The sequence below is a fragment of the Solea solea genome, chromosome 17, assembly GCF_958295425.1.
Source record: "Solea solea chromosome 17, fSolSol10.1, whole genome shotgun sequence".
NCBI classification, from domain to species: domain Eukaryota; kingdom Metazoa; phylum Chordata; class Actinopteri; order Pleuronectiformes; family Soleidae; genus Solea; species Solea solea.
In genome coordinates, this window is record NC_081150.1 from 25,568,054 (window position 1) to 25,590,381 (window position 22,328).

Sequence of the window (22,328 nt, forward strand, 5' to 3'; positions counted from 1 at the left end):
TAATTAAACAGGGCATTTGTATGTAAAAGTTACTGTTAAAAAAAAGTTTGGACACCCCTGCTGCTGCATGTGAGCGTCTGCTATTAATATGAATAACAAACCAACCTACTTTGTGTATGAAGTATTGACCGTGATGCTAATGATTTAGAAACTAGCTGCGAGTTAGCACATCATTATCATTCAGCTCATTCAGCAACACTTTGACTGTGACTGATCCATCCACACTACACCACAGAGCAACTTAAATGTATTTTATATTATTTGATATTGGCATCTATCTTTGATCCTTCTAACTCTTAAGTATATTACCTTTCTTGTTTTTCATTTTAATTAAAGTGCTTTATGTAACAGAAAGATCAATAAAGTAAATTCTGATTCTTATCAGTCCACTGAAGTGCTTAAGGCAAGTAACACTACATTAACATGTATTACATTCATTCCGTTCTCTGGGAACCCCCTGGGACCTCTTCATAGAACCATCGAGGTCCTTAGGCCTGCTATTGATAGCCATTGTTCAAACTACTACAATAGTATATATTGTAATATCAGATGTCACTGACAGCTAGACTGAGAGGGGATTGTGCTATGTAAATTTGATGTTTCTGTCTCTTGGCTGTGTAAATCTTCTTCATATATACTATATATATTCTTCAAATATGTTGTATATTTTCGAATATGTGTTCGACATTGATGGAAATCTTCGAAATGACACTTTCATAATCTGTAAATAACTCTCACAGCCCACTTGCTGCTGGTTTTTACCATTGCTTGGCACCTCTGTGAACTCCTTCAAGAAAACTATTTAAGGGGACAACCTCATGCTGTCATCAAAGCAAAATGTCAGTACTTTGAAGAATCTAAAAAATATACTTCATGTGTTTCTTTATAGCTCCTCATACTCTAATCAGAATAATGTGATGAAAAAAACACTGAATGACAGGAGTGTGTCCAAACCACTGTATAGAAATAAAACAGAGTTTGTCCAATAGAGGGCAGCATCCCGCGAATGCTTTATAATAATCTACGAGTGGTGTGTCAGAAGAGGAAGAAGGGCGAAGCGTCCTCCATCTTCTGGAACAACAGTCAGACCGAACGAACGGAGATTAAGACAAACATCCGCAATCATGGGAGCTGTTCTGGGACTGTGCTCCATGGCGAGCTGGGTGAGTTCACCAACACACACTGCTAACAATGCTAACGATGCCGTGTGTGTGTGTGTGTGTGTGAGACTGTGTCTGCCCTCAGACCATGACTGCGCACTTACACGGAGGACGGGCCGCGGCTCGCTCTCTCTGTGTGTGTGTGTGCGCGTGTGTGTGCGCGCGCGCGCGCGCGCGCTCTTAGTGTTGTTGTATTCAGACACACAGCTGTGTGTGTGTGTGTGTGTGTGTGTGTGTGCTCATTGTTATTGACGTGTTCAGACAGACACACAATGCTGTGCTGTGTGTGTGTGTGTGTGTGTGTGTAACTGTCTGTGTACATAGAGTGACGCAGTATGCTCACGCTGTGACTAGATCCTGCGTGTGTCAGCTAAATCTGTTTAGATATTTTGATGTTGCAACACACACACACACACACACACACACACACACACACACACACTTGGTAAACAACTCTCTCCCCGCGTGTGTGTGCAGATCCCGTGTCTGTGCGGCAGCGCCCCCTGCCTGCTGTGTCGCTGCTGCCCGAGTGGGAATAATTCCACAGTGACTCGTCTCATCTACGCCTTCTTCCTGCTGCTGGGAGTGGGAATAGCTTGCATCATGCTGATGCCTGGTATGGAGGGTCATCTCAAGAAGGTACTACACACACCTTCTTGTGTGTGTGTGTGTGTGTGTGTGTGTTTCTGCCCTGTTGTCTCTTCATTATTAGCTGCAAAATTCCCTGAGTCAAGAAAAATCTTCCTTCTTTTTTTTGTTATGTGCCCACCAGTGATGCAAAATGACGCAAGCCTTGGTCCAAGGTGTGAAACGACAATGCTAGTTCCACACTTTTTAGACCCAGGCGTAGGAGGAACGGGACCTTATTCCCAGAATGTAAACGGTGTCTAACCGTTACGCTTACAGGTTCTTGCTCTGCAGAGTAAACTGAGAATGACAATGACATGTCTGCGAGGGGAAAATACCTGCCTCTCAGTGAAAATGAGGGGCTGGCTGGTGGCGGTGGGCAATGTGAATGTGAGTTTTTATAAAATGAAAATGGAGGGGAAGACTACTACTACTGATAAATCATTTGCTCAGTTAATCACCAACTATTTAAATCTTAATTGTGACTGTTTTCGTTTTTCTTTGCCGCCGTACACCAGAGAAACCAGAAAAGCACAATATCTTTGCTTTGTTGACAAACCAAGACATTTGAAGATGTCATTATTTTGAGGATTAGATCAACATTTCTTTTATATTTAAGGACAGTTTATGGTCATAATTACAACGGAGTATTGGGGCCACATTGAGAAAACATTTTTTCACAGACTTTGAGAAAATTTATGAGAATAAAGTTGTTTTAGAAGAGGAGAGTTGTTAAAATGAGGACTGTGGAGCATTTCGTGGAATTGTACTTTAGAATAGGTTTCACAAACAAGGAGATACAAGGAGATCTTTTGGCACATCAGCATCACATAGTCATAAGTATCAGGACTTTACTGAAAGGTTAATGGCTGCTTTTATGGAGGGGGAAATAGCTTTAACTGGTCCACTGCAGTATTATCCGTGGATGCATCAGCTGTCATTCAGAGGTGTTTTGTGGTTTCTCAAGAAACAATACGACTGATAATTAAGGATATTTCGGATCCAGAAGGAGTCGAGGTCCGGCAAGCACAGCTTCTCCAACGCCAGCAGTACACCTGCAGAGACCCTAACGCCTTATGTCATATGGATTCATAACATGATAAACTAGAGAAACCACAAAACCCCTCTGAATGGCACTGATAACCCTGCAGTGCACCAGTTAAAGCTATTTTTTACCTCCACAAAAGCAGCCATTTCCTCTAAGTCCGCCTGTTCTTTGTGCGGAAAAGATGCATTTTCTTGCTCTCCTCTTCTTAAACAACAGGTTAGAATATTATGATTTTATTCGTGTAAATTTACGACTTTAATCTCATAAATTAAGACTTTCTCAAAGTCTTTGAATTTTTTTTCCTCAATGTGGCCCTAATACTCCATCGTACAAAACAAATCAGATAATGATAACAATCATGTTTTAACCCAGTGCATTATCTGTCTCCATAGACTGAATGACCTGGGGAAACATTTGCATTATTTCAAAAGTGAGCCCACTATTACTAGCATTTCAGCACCTCCAGACCCAAGCTTTAAAGGGGACATATTATGCAAAATCAACTTTTTAACCATTTAATACTTATATTTGGGACTCTGGAGGCCCTACCAGTCGCCAAAGTGTGGAAAAAGAATACTCAGTCCTTTTTTCATGGTCCCCCTTAGTGTAAGTATAGGTGATAAAACACGCAATGTTGAATTCCCTGCACTTATGACGGCAGCATGAGCATTTCACCGCGAATGTTACCACCCACCAGTAAGTTTACTTGGAGAGCTCCACCTTAGCTCCACCTTGTCCCTATAAAATGCGAGAGTGCAGGCGAGGGAGGAAGAGCGGTATTATGTCAACGCGGAGGGACAAGTGTGCTGTTGGTGGCTGCACAGTGGAGCACAGTGTTTTACACAAACTTCCAGCCTCAGAGGATTTTATATATGAACCTATTTCACCGACGTACAAACACATCCATTTTTAAGAAAAGGTCAAATAGAGCTCATAACTGACCATTCTGACACGTCCTAATTAAAAATATTTGTTCAGCACGTCCTCCATGACCGGAGCACAGACTCAGTCTGATACAGTCACATACAGCGGCAGTTTATGCAGCAGTCAGCGGTGGTGATCAGTGGTGCTGTCCCTAAGTGTTTCAACTGATTTACAGTTGGTCAGTGTTCGGCTCGATCCTTGTGTCCGACGTCTCTTCCTGTGACGACACTCTCGCTGCCATGTTGATATTGTCAGAGAACTAGTGGAGGGAGGGGGAGAGGAATGGAGCAGAGGGAACAGGAGCTGAGCGAGTGAGCGCAGTAAAAAGGACAAATCAGAAACCCCCTGAAAGAAGTGGGCGTGTGTTTGCCTGTGTCTCATTTGCATATAAAGGGACCAGGCACAAAACCAAGCGTTCTGAAAGGGGCGGGTTTAGCAGGGTTATTGAACTGCTATGGTGCTTCATCCTTATGGTATTTTGACCAAAGCATGTCACAGACATGTTCATTAGGACACCAAGGAACTATTTTAACTTGGAGAAATAGGGTATAATATGTCTCTAATGAAAGGGTGATAAAGGGACACTTGAGCTGCTTTGAACATTCATCTGCTGTTCTGTTTATTGTTACAACTAACAATTATTTTCATAGTCATTTAATCTGTAGATTATTTTGTTGATTAATCAATAAGTTGTTTGGTCCATTAAATGTCAGAAAAAATTAAAAAATGTTGATCAGTGTTTCCCAAACTAGTAAATGATGTTCTCAAATGTTTTTTGTCCACAAACCAAAATGGCTCAGTTTTAAATATGAAGCAGAGTGACATTTTCACATTTGAAGGGGAAGGTTGTAGTTTCAGGTGACATCTGACAACGCAGAGGTGCTCGTCTGCTCACCCCCTCCCTTACCTGAGCGCTACGGTGGCCTCCGCTGATCAAATGCCTTGTCATCTGTGACTGTATCAACAGATGAGGTTTATTTGAGTATATTGTTATTGTATAGATCATAAACGTGTATGATAGCTAAACTTATTGTTATTTTTTTCATATCCTGTTAGCATTTGGGCTAGCGGTTATCAGCGTAATCATGATCCACGATGCAACTTGGACAGCAGTCTGCTTGGAACAAGTGCGTTGAAAGTCCACAAACAACATCCTCGCATAACTGCCAGAGTGTTCAAGGTGTTTACACACTGTGTGGAGGGCTGTGTTGATGGCATCCCCTGTGGACCTGTTGGCTCTGTACGCGAATTGGTGCTGATTGAGGCCGCAGGCAACAGAGATTTTATGTACCTCAGAACCAGTCTCTCAAAGCACTTCATCACAGTTGAAGTGAGAGCCACAGGTCTGTAGTCATTCAGGCCACTGACCGACGGCCCCTTGGGGATGGGTAAAATGATGGCAGTTTTTAGGCAGCTGGGGACTGTGCAGGCAGCCAGCGAGAGGTTAACAATGGTGGTAATAACACCTGCTAGCTGGTCTGCATAGCCCCTCAGTACCCTCCCCTGGACGCCATCAGGACCAGCAGCCTTAGATGGGTTCGCACCTTCCTTACCTCCTCCGTTGTCACTGTGGGGGCCAGGCTGTCAGTGGGCAGCAGTGTGGGGGCATCCTCCTCCAACCTTGCGAAAAACTGATTCAGCTCCTCTGCGAGGTCAGTGCTGGTGCTAGTGGTGGGAGCACTGCCAAACACGTCGGGGGTTCCCCTCTGCGAAGTGCCCCTCGATTTTCCTGGCGTAAGCTGCTTTTGCCAGCTTAATGCCCCTTCTCAGGCTGACTCTACGTGAACTGTACAGCTCCTTGTTACCAGACCTGAACGCAGAGTCCCTGTCCCTCAGCAGCTGTTTCACCTCACAGTTCATCCACTGTTGGATAATGTCTGATGAGCTTCTTCTCTGTGACATTATCCATGCACGTTTTAATGTAAAACAGAACCGTGGATGAGAAGTCTGTGAGGTTGTCCTGGGAAAAAATGTCCCATTTGGTGGGGTTGAAGCAGTCCTGTAGCTGTGGGATGGTATTTCTGGACCAAACCTAGTTCAGGGATGGTTTATATTATAAAAACCACTCAGTGACCTTTTTCCACATAGAAGATTAGCCCTAATGCCTAGGTTGAAGTACTCAGAGGTCAGAAATGTAACTCAACAGTTTACAGGACATAATACTCAATCTTTTCTATTCAACTCAGTGTTAAATCTCACCATATAACTAGACTAAATAAATATTCAATAACAGATTCTTAACTATTTAGAACAAAAGTCTCAACAAGGCAATATTAGAAATGAAGGGTTAACATACCAGTTTATTGAAATGTCCAGTAGTAGAAAATACAGCCAGTAAGTTGTGTGACACACAGTTGATGTGTGGGAGCTTCTGTTAAGCAGACCAACTCAACGGTGAATGGGAGCTCTGTCCCTTATATCCAAGATATCCCACCAGAATACAGACACTTTACATTTACATATCCATTGTGATTTACTCAGGAATGCTATTTCCATCTGAGGACCTTTTAATCACCATAGGGTCTTTTCACATGACAATTGAGCCACCTTGACTTGTCTACTTCCTGCACTGAGAACATCAGACCTACACACTTCAAATGAGACAGTGTTTACACTTCAGAGTGGTGGGACTTTCTCCAACTGATGAGGTTTGAACCTAGTTGATTAATTCATTTACAGATAATCAAACAACAGAATATACAGAGTGATGACGTTTCGTCTATTGTCTCCAGGGTGTGGTCTCACTGTCTTACACTAGCACATCACGCATAAAGTAAATGTAAAATGAGGGCAGATTTTTCTCTTACTGAATGTCATTCCCAGTCAAACACTGTTGCTGCTGTTGCTGCTGCTGGTGTGTGAAGCACTCTGCCGAGTGTGCAGTGGTGACTCGCTGTAATGCTGATGAATGACTGTTAATGTCCTTTTTTATCCAGTTGTTGTTACTAGTTACTATGGTGAATGTTACTGGAGTAGCTGTAAAATAACTTTTGAACCCATCCATCACAGGAGAGCTGTGAGAAATGTGTGAATTCAGTGTTGAAGTGTGAACACTGTCTGTTCTTTGAGTGCTATACTGTGCAATTTTCCTATGCACCTATTTTTTACAAATAAATGATTTTTACAAAAAGCCAAAAAATAATTGATTTGCATATAATGGGTAAAATCATTACATGTATGAAGGTGAAAAGCATGACATACAAAGATAATATGGTAATTAAGATACATATTTGCAAGTCAGTCAAGGTTTTCATTCTAAAATGATGGCTTCAGAACAACACTTGGGCACATATTGGTGAGACCTAGGGGTGGAAATTGATAGGTTTTTATCAATATCAATGCCATTGTCAATTCTGCCTATCAATCCACTTCCTTATCAATTCTCTTATCGATTCCTGAGTAGTTAATCGAATGGAAAAAAAGGACTTCAACACCATGACAAGATTTGGTGTAGAAAGAAAATATAGTCTAAATAATTGTATAATCATTCGAAATAAGCTATCAATCTTCTCGTCCTGGCTCTTAACTGGTTAAACCTCAATGTGCATCTGAGACATGGCTTGTGCCGTTTCTCTTCCAAGCTGGAAAACGATAGAAGCCTATTCCTTTGTTCTTTTTCCCGTGGCGGTCGTGAGCATGACTATGACAATTTACTACGCAGCAGCTCCTACAAAGTATGCTATACAACAATAACTTTACGCACTGCTCCTGCCAAAGATACTGACCGTTTCTTAATATCCATACTTGTGCGTACTTGTGTACTCCTGTACTTGTGAAAACGTCATCAGTCTCAGTCCAATTCTCAAGTAAGCGAACAGCGGGGACGGTTCTCAAACCCGGAAGTGTTCTCGCTCCGCCCATTTTACCAAGTATGCATCGGGTGGTGACTTGAGCATACTTGGGAAGGCCATGTATCCCAGAATGCATTTTGGCGGAACATAGCCGCAGATAATGCAAATATAAACCTGAAATAAATATGTCCCGGAACACAGTTTTAATATCATTTGATGGGGGGAAATTAGTGATTTAGAATTCAAACATGTGGTTTGTGTATTAAGATATGATGTATTTATAGTTTGGCATCGACGTTTGTTGGAGGTGATAAGCTCCGCCTCTGCAATAATCTTTCTGGATCTAATCTGCCCCGTCTGGGCGTGCAGATCCCTCCAGCAGTGCTGAACACCCGTTCAGAGGCACAGCTGGATGCTAAAATGCACAAGTATTTTCGTGCACATTTGAGAGGAGTGGCAGAGTCCCAGAATTTAATTTCCACCACTCAAGAGGGTTGTTGTCTCCGCTGATCTCTGTCATTCTGGTATAGACATCAAGCTCATGTTTGATTTGCTGTGCATTGGTCATCCTTTCCCCAGATCCGGGGGGGCAGGGGGGGGCACTGACCTCTGCTTTCTTTTTTGTTTGGATGCTTTCGAGGAGCCTTTGCATGTCTGTACTTGGCCGCTTCTCCGGTGAATCTACCTCAACTTCAGTCTCAGTGTGTTGCAAAGTCTCCTGCTCCTCGATGTCCTTGATGAGACGTTCTTTCACCTCAGGTGTCATCGCCACAAAGGTGTCTTTGAAACGAGGATCAAGATATGTGGCACAGTTAAGAATAATCTGTTAATCCTTGTCTGGGTATCTTTTGTTCAGATCCTGTAGAACTTTCTCCTTCATTTCAGGGCACAGGGGGGCATCATCTTCAGATGCAGCAAGGCAAGAGGATATGTCCCAAATGACCACTTGAACTGCAGAGATTGTGGGGAGTTTCTCTCCACTGAGAACATCTGTGAACCGTTGCAGTGGTCCAAGCACCTTCTTGTCCCTAGGCATGAGATGCCATTTCTTCCTCTCTGTGGCCAGGGCAGCACAAACAGCCTGCTGCTGCTCCAAGAACCTCTCTACCATGTCATATCATGAAGCAGCTTTTTCTGAGGTAGACCCAAGTCCAGCTGTTTTTCTAGCAGTAGCCTGGATATCTTTGGTGACAAAGCAGAGACAGTTTTCCGTAGTCTGGATAAGGCTACGGAAAACCCTGTCGACAGCCAGCGCTTTGTCAGTGGCCAAATCGAGATTATGTCCAAAACATGGTATCCAGGTGTATCTTTGTGAAAAGGCTTTTATGATGTTTGATGCATTGTCAGTAGTGACAGCTGACACCTTGTTTTTGTTCATATTCCAGTCTTCCATCGTTTCATCTAGGACTTCCAGTAGGTTTTCAGCATTGTGGTCACTGTTCATCTCAGAGCACCCCAAGCAACATGCATCCATCTCCTAGCTCTCTGTTATCATCTGCACAGTGATGGTCATGTAGGCATCCATGGCCCTGCTGGTCCAAAGATCAGTAGTACAGGAGAAGTACAGTACTTGTTGGGTCCTGCCATCTGCTCCATAACTGCCTCTCTGGTTTCTGTGTAAAGCCTGGGTATTTCTTTATACATAAAGAAATTTCTCCCAGGAAGACTAATATTAGTCAATGAGAAAATAAACAGGGCATGCTAACCTGGTATTCCACATACAGTTGTGCTCATAAGTTTACATACCCTGGGAGAATGTATGATTTCTTGGCCATTCTTCAGAGAATATGAATGATAACACAAAAACCTTTCTTCCACTCATGCTTAATGGTTGTATGAAGCTATTTATTGGCAAACAACTGTTTACTCTTTTTAAATCAAAATGACAAAAGAAAGTACCCAAATGACCCTGATCAAAAGTTTACATACCCCAGTGACTTTCACCTGATAACATGCACAAAAGTTGACACAAACAGGTTTGAATGGTTAATCAAGGTTCCCATCCTCACCTGTGACCTGTTTGTTTGTAATTAGTGTGTGTGTTTAAAAGGTCAGTGAGTTTCTGGGCTTCTGACAGACCATTGCATCTTTCATCCAGTGCTGCACAGACGTTTCTGGATTCTGAGTCATGGGGAAAGCAAAAGAATTGTCAAAGGATCTGCCAGAAAAGGTAATTGAACGGCATAAAACAGGAAAGGGGTATAAAAAGATATCCAAGGAATTGAGAATGCCAATCAGCAGTGTTCAAATACTGATTAAGAAGTGGAAAAACAGGGATTCTCTTGAAACCAAACCACGGTCAGGTAGACCAGTAAAGATTTCAGCCACAACTGCCAGGAAATTGTTCGAGATGCAAAGAAAAATCCACAAATAACTGAAATACAGGACTCTCTGAAAAATGGTGGTGTGGCTGTTTAAAGATGCACAATAAGGAGGCACTTGAAAAAAAATGGGCTGCATGGTCGAGTCGCCAGAAGAAAGCCATTTCTGCGCAAATGTCACAAAGTATCCCGCTTACATTACGCCAAACAGCACAGAGACAAGCCTCAAAACTTCTGGAACAAAGTCATTTGGAGTGATGAGACCAAAATTGAACTTTTTGGCCACAACCATAAACGTTACATTTGGAGAGGAGTCAACGAGGCCTATGATGAAAGGAACACCATTCCTACTGTGAAACACGGAGGTGGATCACTGATGTTTTGGGGATGTGTGAACTACAAAGGCACAGGAAACTTGGCCAAAATTGATGGCAAGATGAATGCAGCATGTTATCAGAAAATACTGGAGGAAAATTTGCACTCATCTGCCCTGAAGCTGCGCATGGGACGTTTTTGGACATTCCAACATGGCAATGATCCAAAACACAAGGCCAAGTCGACCTGTCATTGGCTACGGCAGAACAAAAGTGAAGGTTCTGGAGTGGCCATCTCAATCTCCTGACCTCAATATCATTGAGATCTCAAACGTGCAGTTCATGCAAGACAGCCCAAGAACCTACAGGGACTGGAGGCTTTTTGCGAAGAGGAATGGGCAGCTTTGCCATCTGAGAAAATAAAGAACTAAAGAAGCGAATTTCTACCGAAGCGGCGCTGTGGAGTTCGTTCTTGCCGGCAGAAACACACGAACAGCCAATCAGCTAACAGACGGGCGGACCCAGCGTACGGGAACAGCCTATCATATCCCCAGACGTCACCAGTAACAGGCAAACAGCCAATCATTCAGCAGCTGTGTAGTTCGGTTGCAGTAGTTGCAATGTGGGTTTGTTTACAAGGGAGTATAGCGTACAGTGAGACGCCGGGAGTAGAGAGACGGCCGTTATGTAGCGGAAACTGGCACCAGTAGTATAGTAATCCACGGTAGTACCGTCGTGTGAGTATAGTAGGAACGTCAGAATTTGGTACCGTGGGTATCGTGCAACTCTATACTCTACAATGCTGTAATATATCTATTTCCCACACTGTACTGTATATTTTAATAAACATAAATTAATAAATTAAATTAAATATTTAAAATGTGTAGATATAAACAATATATATGCATTTATTAAACATATTTCATTATGTTCATTTACCAACACTGTAGGTGGCGGTAATGAGGCTTAAGCACTTGGCGCCACCCGCCTTTCAGACAGTACAGTAGAACAAGGAAGTAGCTGCTGTTCATACGAAAAAATGACCTGTCCAGCAGAAAACACGCGACGTCAGCGTCAGTTTGTAATCGTGTGCCCCTCATCAGTGACTCCACTCAGTAACAGCGATGTTTACTCTTGTTATCTCCCGGCGTCTGCCGCGAACACGTTTTTCAGCGCCGTATTTCCTTTTCTTTGGTGACGTATGGTCGGGTACTGGTGTTCCTTTTTCAGCAGCAAAATAAGTGTGGTCCTCCATTCTCAACATGTAAAATTATCCACGCTCAGACTTGTCTCGGCGGTCTCTACAGCCAAGTAGGTCTAACTGCAGACCCGTAGAACCACTACATGAAACCCCCCCAACTACACGACACGCCTACTCAACACTGATTGGGTCGCAGAAGAGATCGCGTCTGAAAACGTGATGACGTTTACTTTTATTGAAACTTTATTGACACAAGCATATCTCATGGACACTCATTGACAAGAGACTTTTATCCCGGTGTGCGACAGTAATAGACTATTCTGTAAAAGAATATTATACTCATGTTGACTTTTATGAACACAGAAATGTACTTTGTATGCAATTTGTGAATTTTTGTCACATTTATACAATATAATTATCACGCTTATACAATAAATTATCACGTTTATAATATATAATGTCACATTTATACAATATCATTATCAAGTTTATACAATATAGTGCAGTAGTCTCAGACACGCGGCCCACGGGCCAATTGCGGCCCGCGGGATGATATTTTGTGGCCCCCCACTTGATATCAAAGTTTAATGTAAGTGCTGTCCGCAGTGGCATTAACGAAGAGCAGCGCAAGAGGGAGAGAAAAAAGCTGCAGACTGGAGCAGCTGCTGATTCAAAACAGCAGATACACAAACACACACACACACACATCTATATCACAAGAACCAAAACAACACGCATGAGTAAGAGGAATTCTCAATGGCATTATGCGCGGATACACAAATCCACCTGTTTTGGTGATAATTGATTACATCGCAAAAGTTACCTGAGAGAACACTATGGCGAGACAGATCTTTAGTTTTCACACGGATCTCGCGCTATTCTTAGCAGCGAGAGGGTCCGTAACTTTGCCAGCAACCTGAGACACAAACGTTTGATGGACATAATCACCCGCCCCACCACACTCGGTCATGCTGACACACCACAAAATCACTCTGCCAATTCAACACCAAACATCCACAGAACACAGCGGGGCACGATAACAACACTCAGAACATGCACACCACACATCAAACTAAAACACATCAGTCAATAACAGTTTTATTAACACACAAGAACCCACTCCCATGAGTCTCTGCGCCATCAGCGCTCACCGTCCGCAAACGGTACTGCTCCAGTCATTACAATACAATGCAAGGCCTATCTGACAGCATCATGAGGAGGGATGAGAAGCCCACTCTTGGATGATATAGGCCTGACTACTCCATGGCTCTCTCCGTCGCGAAGACCATGCTCCAGCAAAACTCCAACCGCATACTGTACGGCTGGCTATGTGATCGCACAGACGCCCAGCAACACACGCAAGAGTCGCTGAAATCCGTGCATCGTCTGCAGCTGCGCTGGCCCGCCACACCCGTAGAGCTGCAGTCTCTCCACCCGCAGGTGCCAGGGAGAAAATATCAGTCAAGTGAACACTCACTGCAACCAGGATATAACCGCGGTGTTCAACAGAGTTAATGGCCCGTTAGTGGGAAGTTCGACTGACTGTGGGATTGCGGTAATGTCACGAAGACAGGAGCCAAGCGTCATAACATGCGTCAAGAGTGAGTCATTGACGGATGTAATGAAGAGAATCCGGTCATTGTTCAAAATAAAACATTGTTTAGTCGCAAATATTCATGCAAGTTGTGTATTATTAGCTTATTAATAAAGATTGAGAAGACTGGACAGTTGTACTTTTTGCTTTTTTTGAATACTTACTTGATGCGGACCAGGCTCACCCAGACTCTAACTCATGCAGCCCCCAGGCAAATTGAGTTTGAATCCCCTGCTCTAAGGCTTTCCAGTTTGAGCCTTGCTTCCTTGGACATGTGGCTCTGAAGCTGTTCTCCAAGCTGTGTTATCTTGCGGATAAGACAAAATAATGAAGTATACAGCTATTACATAACACAGGTGTTCATTATATGGATAGTAAATTCGATTTTTGCTCATATATCCTAGGAATACTACAAAATGTACCTTTTAAGAAGCTAAAAAATCTGAAAGCTTGTTTTACTGTACGGTTTGGAACGGTAAAGCCCTGAGTCAGGCTTGTGTTTTGACTGTGAACGGTTAGTGCCGTTACTTGGTAGGCGGAGTGTGGGCTGTGGCTGATGGCCATGTAGCGTGAGGACATCGAATGCAACCCAACCGACAATAACACAATGGACAACAACGGAGAATATCAAGCAGCTCATTTTGTCTCAGCAAGACAGGGTTAGGGTTAACCCTATACTTTGTATAAAATAGTGCTTCCTGTGACTTCCATGGGATATTTACACCAATCGCAAGGGGGTGACGTTTTTCTGTCACCCAATCATCCAACTGTTTTGGGTGGAGCCACCCTGACCATACTGTACCATTTTACTCTAGTACCTCAAGGGAAGGGTACCAAATAATTGAACGGTTGGGGCTGGTGGTTTTGGTACTATTCCTCATGTAAAGGTAAAAAAATATGTACCGTACTTTACCAAACCTAACCGTTCCACTTACGATGAATGTCCTTAATGTGCCGCTGTAGATTCCAGGTTTCTGTGAAGGAGGCGTGGGATCGTCTATTCCTGGTGTGGAGGGTCATGTGAACTGCGATGTGCTGGTGGGGTACAAGGCTGTTTACCGTGTCTGCTTTGGCATGGCCATGTTCTTCCTGCTCTTTTCCCTGCTCATGATCAAAGTCAGGAGCAGCCAGGACCCCAGAGCCGCACTGCACAATGGGTGAGCATCTGTACACCCACTCATCAATCCGTCGTCTTGGTTTTACTAAATCGGTGTAAAACTACCCTTTGAACCGTACTCCTTCAGACAATTAGCCATGTACCCCCTATTCCCACACACTTAAAAAAGAAACTTGCATCTGTCTGTCATTGTTACACATTTTTATCTTTTGATCAGGTTCTGGTTCTTTAAGTTCGCTGCAGCCGCTGCCATCACCATTGGATCTTTTTTCATCTCAGAAGGTCCCTTCACCACTGGCAAGTATTCCTGTCCATTGTTTTTGACTCATAGATAAAATGTAACTGTCAAGTATCTGTGCTCAAAAAATTCAACTAACTTCAATAATATTGTTTTAGTATTATTGTTCTGATTCCAGAATTGATGTTGTATTATTTTCAATTCAGTCCGCTGTAAATGGTGGTTTATGTGGTGGTGAAGTAAATGAAACTGTCTGTGTTACTCTACTCTAGTGTGGTTCTACATGGGCATGGCTGGCGCCTTCTGCTTCATCCTCATCCAACTGGTTCTTCTCATCGATTTTGCACATTCCTGGAATGAGTCTTGGGTGGAAAAGATGGAGGAGGGCAACTCTCGCTGCTGGTATGCAGGTATGGTGACACGGTTATTATTCATTGGTGTCATAAGCTACTTCTACAAAAAGGGGAAACCCACACTCTGGCTGGTTTGTCTGTTCAGGCTGCTGAAGAAACAAGGCAGCATAAAATAGTTTGTTGCGACGCCACCTACTGTTTAATTTGCCCTGCATTGCTTGACATAGACTAGGCCTACACAGAACAAACATCGAATCCTAATTACTTTTATTACTACTATTAATTACTATTAATGACGCGGCAGAGAAAACTCTCCGCTGGCACGGATGTGACAGGGATGCAGAGGTAGGCTTTCGCCAGACGGCTCGGGTTTTTGAACCTGCGCTCGTTAAGTGTCCACCAGAGTGCAGGACCTTCACTGGGTGAGATGCCGTCTTCATTTGTGTAGCACACTTTATGATGTTTTTTTGAATAAGCAATGTAATAACTTGAAAGACAATGTGCACTTCACAAATATACATGAAAAACAGCTGGAACATATTATACATATTTATTTATGTGTGTTGTGTGTGTTCACAGCTCTGCTGTCAGTCACTGCTGTGAACTACCTGCTGTCTCTGGTGTCTCTGGTCATGTTCTACATCTACTACACTCACTCTGATGGCTGCACCGAGAACAAGGTCTTCATCAGCATCAACATGCTGCTCTGCATTTCAGCCTCCATCATGTCCATCCTGCCTCAGATCCAGGTCTGTATCTCATCACACTGTGTAAAGCTGAGTGAGTGATGTTCCTGCTAATGTCTGTTCTTCTCTGGATGAAGGAGTCTCAGCCGAGGTCTGGTCTGTTGCAGTCCTCGCTCGTCACCCTCTACACCATGTACCTGACCTGGTCCGCCATGACTAATGAGCCTGGTAAGTATATGGTTTTCATGCATCCATGTAGGTCAGTGAAATGGCACTAAAATGTTAAGGGGCATAGCTAGGGATGCACGATATACATATCGACCGATTTGGGGGGAGAATTACATCGTTTTTTATCAATCCGGTACATTTAAATAAATAAGATAAATTAATGAAATTGAGAAAATTGTTTTGACACGCTGGTTACGTCATCTATCGCGGCTTACTAGCGGGACCCAAGCCTGGCCCGTCACTGCCTGATTAATAATGAACATGTCAAGACCAGTGTGGTTGTTTTTCCATCGCTGTTTGCAAAAGCTGTTCAGTGAGGATTCCAAGAGGAGGAAAGAAGACTAAGGGTTTTAACACAACAAATCTTATAGCTCACCTGAAAAGTCGTCATCGCAGCGAAGCGGTACTGAAAGAATACGAAGCAGCCTCGGTAACAGTGGTTAGTGGTGCTAAAGCTAAAACAACAACACGGTAGATGTCCCCATTTATGGAGGACCGAAAGGGCCAAAATTAAATAAATAAATACACCATTAAATAATTAATTAAATGTGTCATTAATTAATTAAATGTGTCAATAATGAATTAAACATTTAATTCATTATTTAATGGTGTATTTATTTTGGGTCCATACCCATTTGGCAGGCGTTTGAAAACTGTAAACACATTTCAGGAGACAGTGAAAAGGCTGAAGCCATTAACGACAAAGTAACGACAACGTTACACCCCCCCAAGCCATCACTTCTTCTCTGATGTGTCCCTCCATGCCTTCTATAACAACAACAATAATAATAATAATAATAATAATAGTAATAGTCAAAATAATTTTGTTTTCTTATTTTGAACTATAATAGTAACATTTCTTTATTATATAATATTTCTGTAAACCTTTGGTTGATGATTCACTTTATTTTTGAGGAGGTACTTTGTTTTATTTATTTCATTAGATTTTTGTAATTGAGGTTGACATGTCAATGCATATCATTTTATATATAAAAAAATATTTAATTTCACAAATACCTTACTGTTATTGTTATTTACAGCAAATGACCACATATTTTAGTGTGATGACATGAAAAAAATAAACATTTGAAGAGCCAAAACTTGTTTGCTGTTATAGGCCAGAGCTACTAAAACATCAGTTTGTGCACTGCATCATGCACAAACGGCAGATTATATTCAGATTATATTAATTTATCGGTTATCGGTTGAAATTTTGCATATCGTGCATCACTAGGCATAGTGACAGTAACTGAAATACTGTGAGTCTGATCAGACCACACGGTCAAACAGTGTGTTTCACACAGTAAACCAACCAATATGTATAAAGACATCAGGTTATAAAGAGATGCTTGTAGTTACCTGGTCAAGCTTATATTATGCCATACACTCAGATCTGACTTGTGTTTTCACCTGGGTGTGTCGGCCTGATACATGAATTATACATAACCATTTACTGTAACGATATGCATACCAAAACCGAAATCACGAGACAACTCCCAGGGTTTGTGTTTCCACTCCAGAGACAGCCTTATGAGTTGTCAAACATTTTAAAATGACTGTTTAGGTAATATTTAAAAAAACTGCGCGGGCACGCCTCGCCTCTCCTGGGCACGACATGGTTATTTTGCATTCCCATTAGCAATAGTACCTGGTACTTTTTTCAGTACCTGCTCTGGTGAAGTTCCAAGCGTGCTGAGGCAACACTATGTATGATACAGACTGCCGGCCACTGTTTGGAGTGTTGTCACTGGAAGAGTCATGAGCACGACATCTGACACAAGAATCAAGCCGAACAGCGAACTGTATATCAGTTAAAAAGACTTAACAATCCTAAAAATGTGGTGTACATTCTGTATCTGTATTTAGCGACAGCACTGCTGATGGCATCACGAACCCTGCCGCTGTATTTCAGTTCAATGACTGTGTCAGATGGCATCTGTGCTCCGGTCATGGAGGAAGTACTAAACAAATATATTTTTAATGAACTGATTCCAGTGATTCAGTCACACAGAAAACAGGCCTACTGTTTACATTAATATGTGTAAGCTACTGTATGTACAGTAAATGGCGCGATGTCATAACAGCACTACACAGTGAAGCTTGCCAATAAATTCCACATGAGAATGTCATATCAGTGGTGAGTTTTTATGAAAGTGAGGATAAAGAGGTAGACGATGGATGGATGGACTTTTACGCTGATGTTTACACTGTTGCAACTAGACATATTTCAATCAAGGTAGAATGATTTAAACACAGTCAATAAAGTACTAAATAAGGTCTTAGTAACTTTAATAGAAGAAATTAGTCTTTTTTTAAATAATTTTTGTTTGATTTTATAATGATTTTGTGTTTGCAAGATTTAACAAAAAACAACAAACATTTTTATCCAGCATTTACATTTATTTACTCAAATTTGCTTTAATCAATAGCATATAATAGTATAAATAGCCATCACTGTCAACTTAAATCACAATGTCAGTCAGAATCTAATGTTAAATGAAAACATACTTTTTGATTTACTTAAAATCAGCAGCAAGCTTCCTCCCCCTTTCCAGACTCTTACTGCATCTCATTGTATTCTTTATTTATTGATGGCTATCCAGGCATGAAGATGATTTCAACAAAGAGATGACAATTTAAAGCTTTAATTCCAGACATTTTGGTGAATTTGTTTAGAGGGAGACTGTAGGTGAGAACACAAATGTCTGCAATGGTTGCTCTGGACATTTTCCACAATGTCCTGGTCTGATTTTCTCTGTGTAATTCTCACTAAGTGATAGTAAGTGGCAAGTCTCTTGTCTGGATGTTCCAGGAAATATAACTTTAACTCAGACAATATCCTCCTGTGTTATTTTTTAATATGAGCGTCACATTTTTAAAAATGTCTGAACAATTATCTGCTTATTTTACAGAAAATCTGGTCTGAAAAGAGCTTATGCCATGAACCTAGAGTTAAAACCTTAACTCTAGGTTAACTCTAGGTTGACCAACTCTGAGTTTTCGGTTTCAGAACAGCTGATCAGCATTAGTTCAATCAACTCTTAAAGTTAAGTTAAGTGTATGCGTTGGGAATTTAAAAAGCCATCATCAATGGAGCTCTGATACTACGATTCACCATGGCAACGGGTAAACAAAGAGCACAGCCTCCATTTTAATCCAGTTGAGCAGAAATATTAACGACCAATGACCATGACATTTATGTGAAGAGACGAGTCAATAAATGAACACTATTACATGTTATACAGTGTATTCCACTCATTTTATCATTTAACAGACTTTCATTAATGGATGTTGAAATGCTGCAGTCCTACCATTATGTGACATTTGATCTGATATTTATTCAGCTGTAACTTGACGGGGACAAATGCATGAGAGAGAAACTGAAGATGAGAATATGGATCAAAGTGATAAAACATAGTTGACTTATGGACCTATCATTCTAAAGTCCCACTCAAGTGTCAATGTTCAAACTGACTCACTTTTTGAACTCGATTTTACATTCAAACATTTTGCTCAATGCTATTTCATGACTATATTTCCACGTGTAAATATAAACACAGTCACTGAAAGTTTGCGTCTGCAGATGGATTTTAAAAGTCACTTCTAAACGACAGTGAAGTTAAAGTGTTTCCAGCTGCATCAGAAATATTCACATCAGCTATAATCTCCATCATGATGTCTACAGTAGCAGAGAGTGTCTACAGTGATGATGAGCCTACAGTAACACACAGTCTTAATGTCACACAGTCACAGTATTGTCCACATCCATGATATATTCATCATAAAAGCGCTTATATCAAAGAAAGTCCTTATGAAGTAACCATGGTGCAAACTACGGGGGAGCCAAGGGGGTCTCAGCCCCCCTGACTGAGACATGAGCTCCCCTGGAAACATGATTTGTAGGCTGTATTCACACCAGCTCCTTCTAAATTGAATCGTCTAATGTGGAACGCCCTTCTTCACTGGTTTTTCCTTTAATTGGGCTCACCTTAATTTGGCAAACTAATTATCACAGGTGGCTGAGATTGATTTCAGTGACTCAAAGAGCCCTGAGACACAGTACCATCCATGAGTTTAATGAAAAATCTTTCTACTCATCTTCTTACTTCTTACTCATCCACCTGTAACGAGACTCTTTCTTTCTCTCACAGACAGGAAATGTAACCCGAGCCTTCTGGGTATTATTGGGCTGAACAGTACCAGACCTGCAGGTCAGGACCAGGTGGTACAGTGGTGGGATGCCCAGGGCATTGTGGGATTGATCCTTTTCCTAATGTGTGTCCTGTACTCCAGGTGAGGACATGTGTTAACATAAACATAAACACATAGACATGAATGTGTGCAGGAAATCACTAATCTCTCTCTGTTCATTCTGTTCTTCTATCTGTTCATTCTCTTCTTCTCTCTGTTCATTCTGTTCTTCTCTCTGTTCATTCTGTTCTTCTCTCTGTTCATTCTGTTCTTCTCTCTGTTCTCTGTTCATTCTGTTCTCTGTTTTCACCGCTCTTCTCTGTTCTTCCTGTCGTTCTTCTCTGTTCTCTCTGTTCATTCTGTTCTCTGTTTTCACCACTCTTCTTCGTTGTTCTCTCTGTTCTACTCCATTCTTCACCGCTCTTCTCTGTTCTTCCTGTCGTTCTTCTCTGTTCTCTCTGTGAATCTTGTGCTTTAGTATCCGTAACTCCTCCAACGCTCAGGTGAACAAACTGACTCTGACCACTGATGAGTCGGCTCTGATTGAGGACGGGCCACAGAGCGACAGCTTTGAGGAGAGCGGAGGCCTCAACAGAGCTGTGGACAATGAGAAGGATGGAGTTACCTACTCCTACTCCTTCTTCCACTTTATGCTCTTCCTGGCTTCACTCTACATCATGATGACGCTCACAAACTGGTACAGGTAGGTTTGCAGGTTTCCCCCTGTGCTTGGCACTGAAGGGAAAGTAGCTATACATAATTGAAGACAAGAGCACAATCAACACAATAACGTATACAGTGGGTAGACAATAAATGGATAGATATTAGGGCTGAACAATCAATCATTTACAAAATCTAAATTGTAGTTGAAACAGTGCAAACAACAAATTGCAAAGCAATTAAAAAAATATGTAATAAAATAAAAAACAGTGTAGTGATTTCTCATGTGGTAAGGCTTCATCTAAATCTGTTAGATATAAACAGCTGATGCTTGACTTAAATGATTTATTGCAAATCAAATTTCAATTTCAGTATATGTCAGGAAGACCTTTAATAGTCAGGCAATCTCAAATTCTCCTTGCATTATTTTGTCACAGCAGCTCCACAAACCCCACAAAGCATACAACAGTTTACATCCACCGTTCCTTCCCTGTTCATGCTTCTTTCTGTCAGTCTGACCTGTGTCTGTCTGTGTGTCTGCTTGTCTGGGTGTGTGTCTGTGTCCTGCAGCCCCGACTCGAACTATGAGGCTATGACCAGCAAGTGGCCGTCAGTGTGGGTGAAGATTTCGTCCAGCTGGATCTGCATCGCCCTCTATGTGTGGACTCTGGCGGCTCCACTGGTCCTAGTCAACAGAGACTTTGACTGAAACACACAAACTGTCCCACTGCTCATATGCACACTTATGCTCTGTTTTCGCTCATGTCTAGTTTCAGTAGAACAGTAGGTAGCTAAGCGTGTGCCAGTGGTCATTGGAGGGGGCGTGGCTGTTGTTGTTAGGTGACTGCATTGAGGTTTCCTCTAACCACAACTCTGTCCCATCCAGTGTACTGTCAGTGTTGTAGTGCACCCTAGTGCTGTTGTAAATAATTCCTCCTGTGTTCCTTTGCTTTCTAAATTCCCACAGCTGCATGTGTTTCCTTGAAAACTTGATGTGACTTTAACGTTAGCTTTAAATAAAGCTTCTACGAGCAGCAGCAGGAGGAAGGCGTTTGTTCAGTGCATGAACAGAGAGCTTGAACTTGTAGTATTACATTTCAAAAGTTGTTACATGTAAAAAAGACAGGAAGAGTGCTGTTGAGAGGAATGTATGTGTGCAGCTACCATAGCTCCATCAGCTGCTCTGTGTAGCATTGTGTGTGTTTGTGTGGTATTATAGTTGTCTGCTGTTGTGTTCGCCAGCACATACACAAAAAAACGTGTCAATTTGCGTTGAATTTTGACTGAAAGTGATTCAAACTAAGTTATTTCCCAGTGTTCAGACTTAGCATGTAACTCTTCATAGAGATTGTGATTAGACAGTATATTTGTTTGATTGTCTCTTCATGTGCTTTTATCCTTCTATGATTTTACTCTTGATATGAAAAAGTATGTTGTAACTGGGTTAATAAAACAGATGAAAACAAGCTGAGTCTCCAAGTAGCTGAGTCATGTTCTGTATCAGTGATGCTGCACTTTGTGGAACTAATGCCATGAATCTCTGTACAGGTTTATTTTTTATTTCTTTCATTTCAGTGGGGATGTGAATATACCACTCTGTTGTTCCAAGACAAGTTAATGGTATGAAAGTAAATTCACAAGCTCAAACTGATAATGAAAATGAGCATAGTTTGTTTTTCAACTAACATTATAACAATATGTGATGTAGTGAGGCAAACCTATAAATGGGGACTGTGAGAAGGTACCGTGACTGGAGGTCTGTTTTCGACAAGGATGGTTTAGCAGAGGTAATGCAGAGGTGTTTTATTTTGCATATGCCCATCTCCAAAGTTGATACCGTGTGGGGTATTTACAGTGAAAGACAAATGTATAAAT

At 41.8% G+C, this 22,328-nt stretch overlaps 1 protein-coding gene across 1 annotated transcript; it reads left to right on the forward strand.

Moving 5' to 3' along the window:
* Positions 1-1,003: 1,003 nt before the first annotated feature.
* serinc1 (serine incorporator 1) lies at positions 1,004-21,919 on the forward strand. The gene is made up of 10 exons (XM_058613521.1): positions 1,004-1,163; positions 1,638-1,799; positions 13,944-14,137; positions 14,315-14,394; positions 14,608-14,745; positions 15,268-15,437; positions 15,512-15,602; positions 19,754-19,895; positions 20,272-20,496; positions 21,024-21,919. The coding sequence occupies exons 1-10, from the start codon at positions 1,125-1,127 to the stop codon at positions 21,160-21,162; spliced, it is 1,380 nt and encodes a 459-aa protein (XP_058469504.1). The 5' UTR covers positions 1,004-1,124; the 3' UTR covers positions 21,163-21,919.
* The last annotated feature ends 409 nt before the right edge of the window (positions 21,920-22,328 follow it).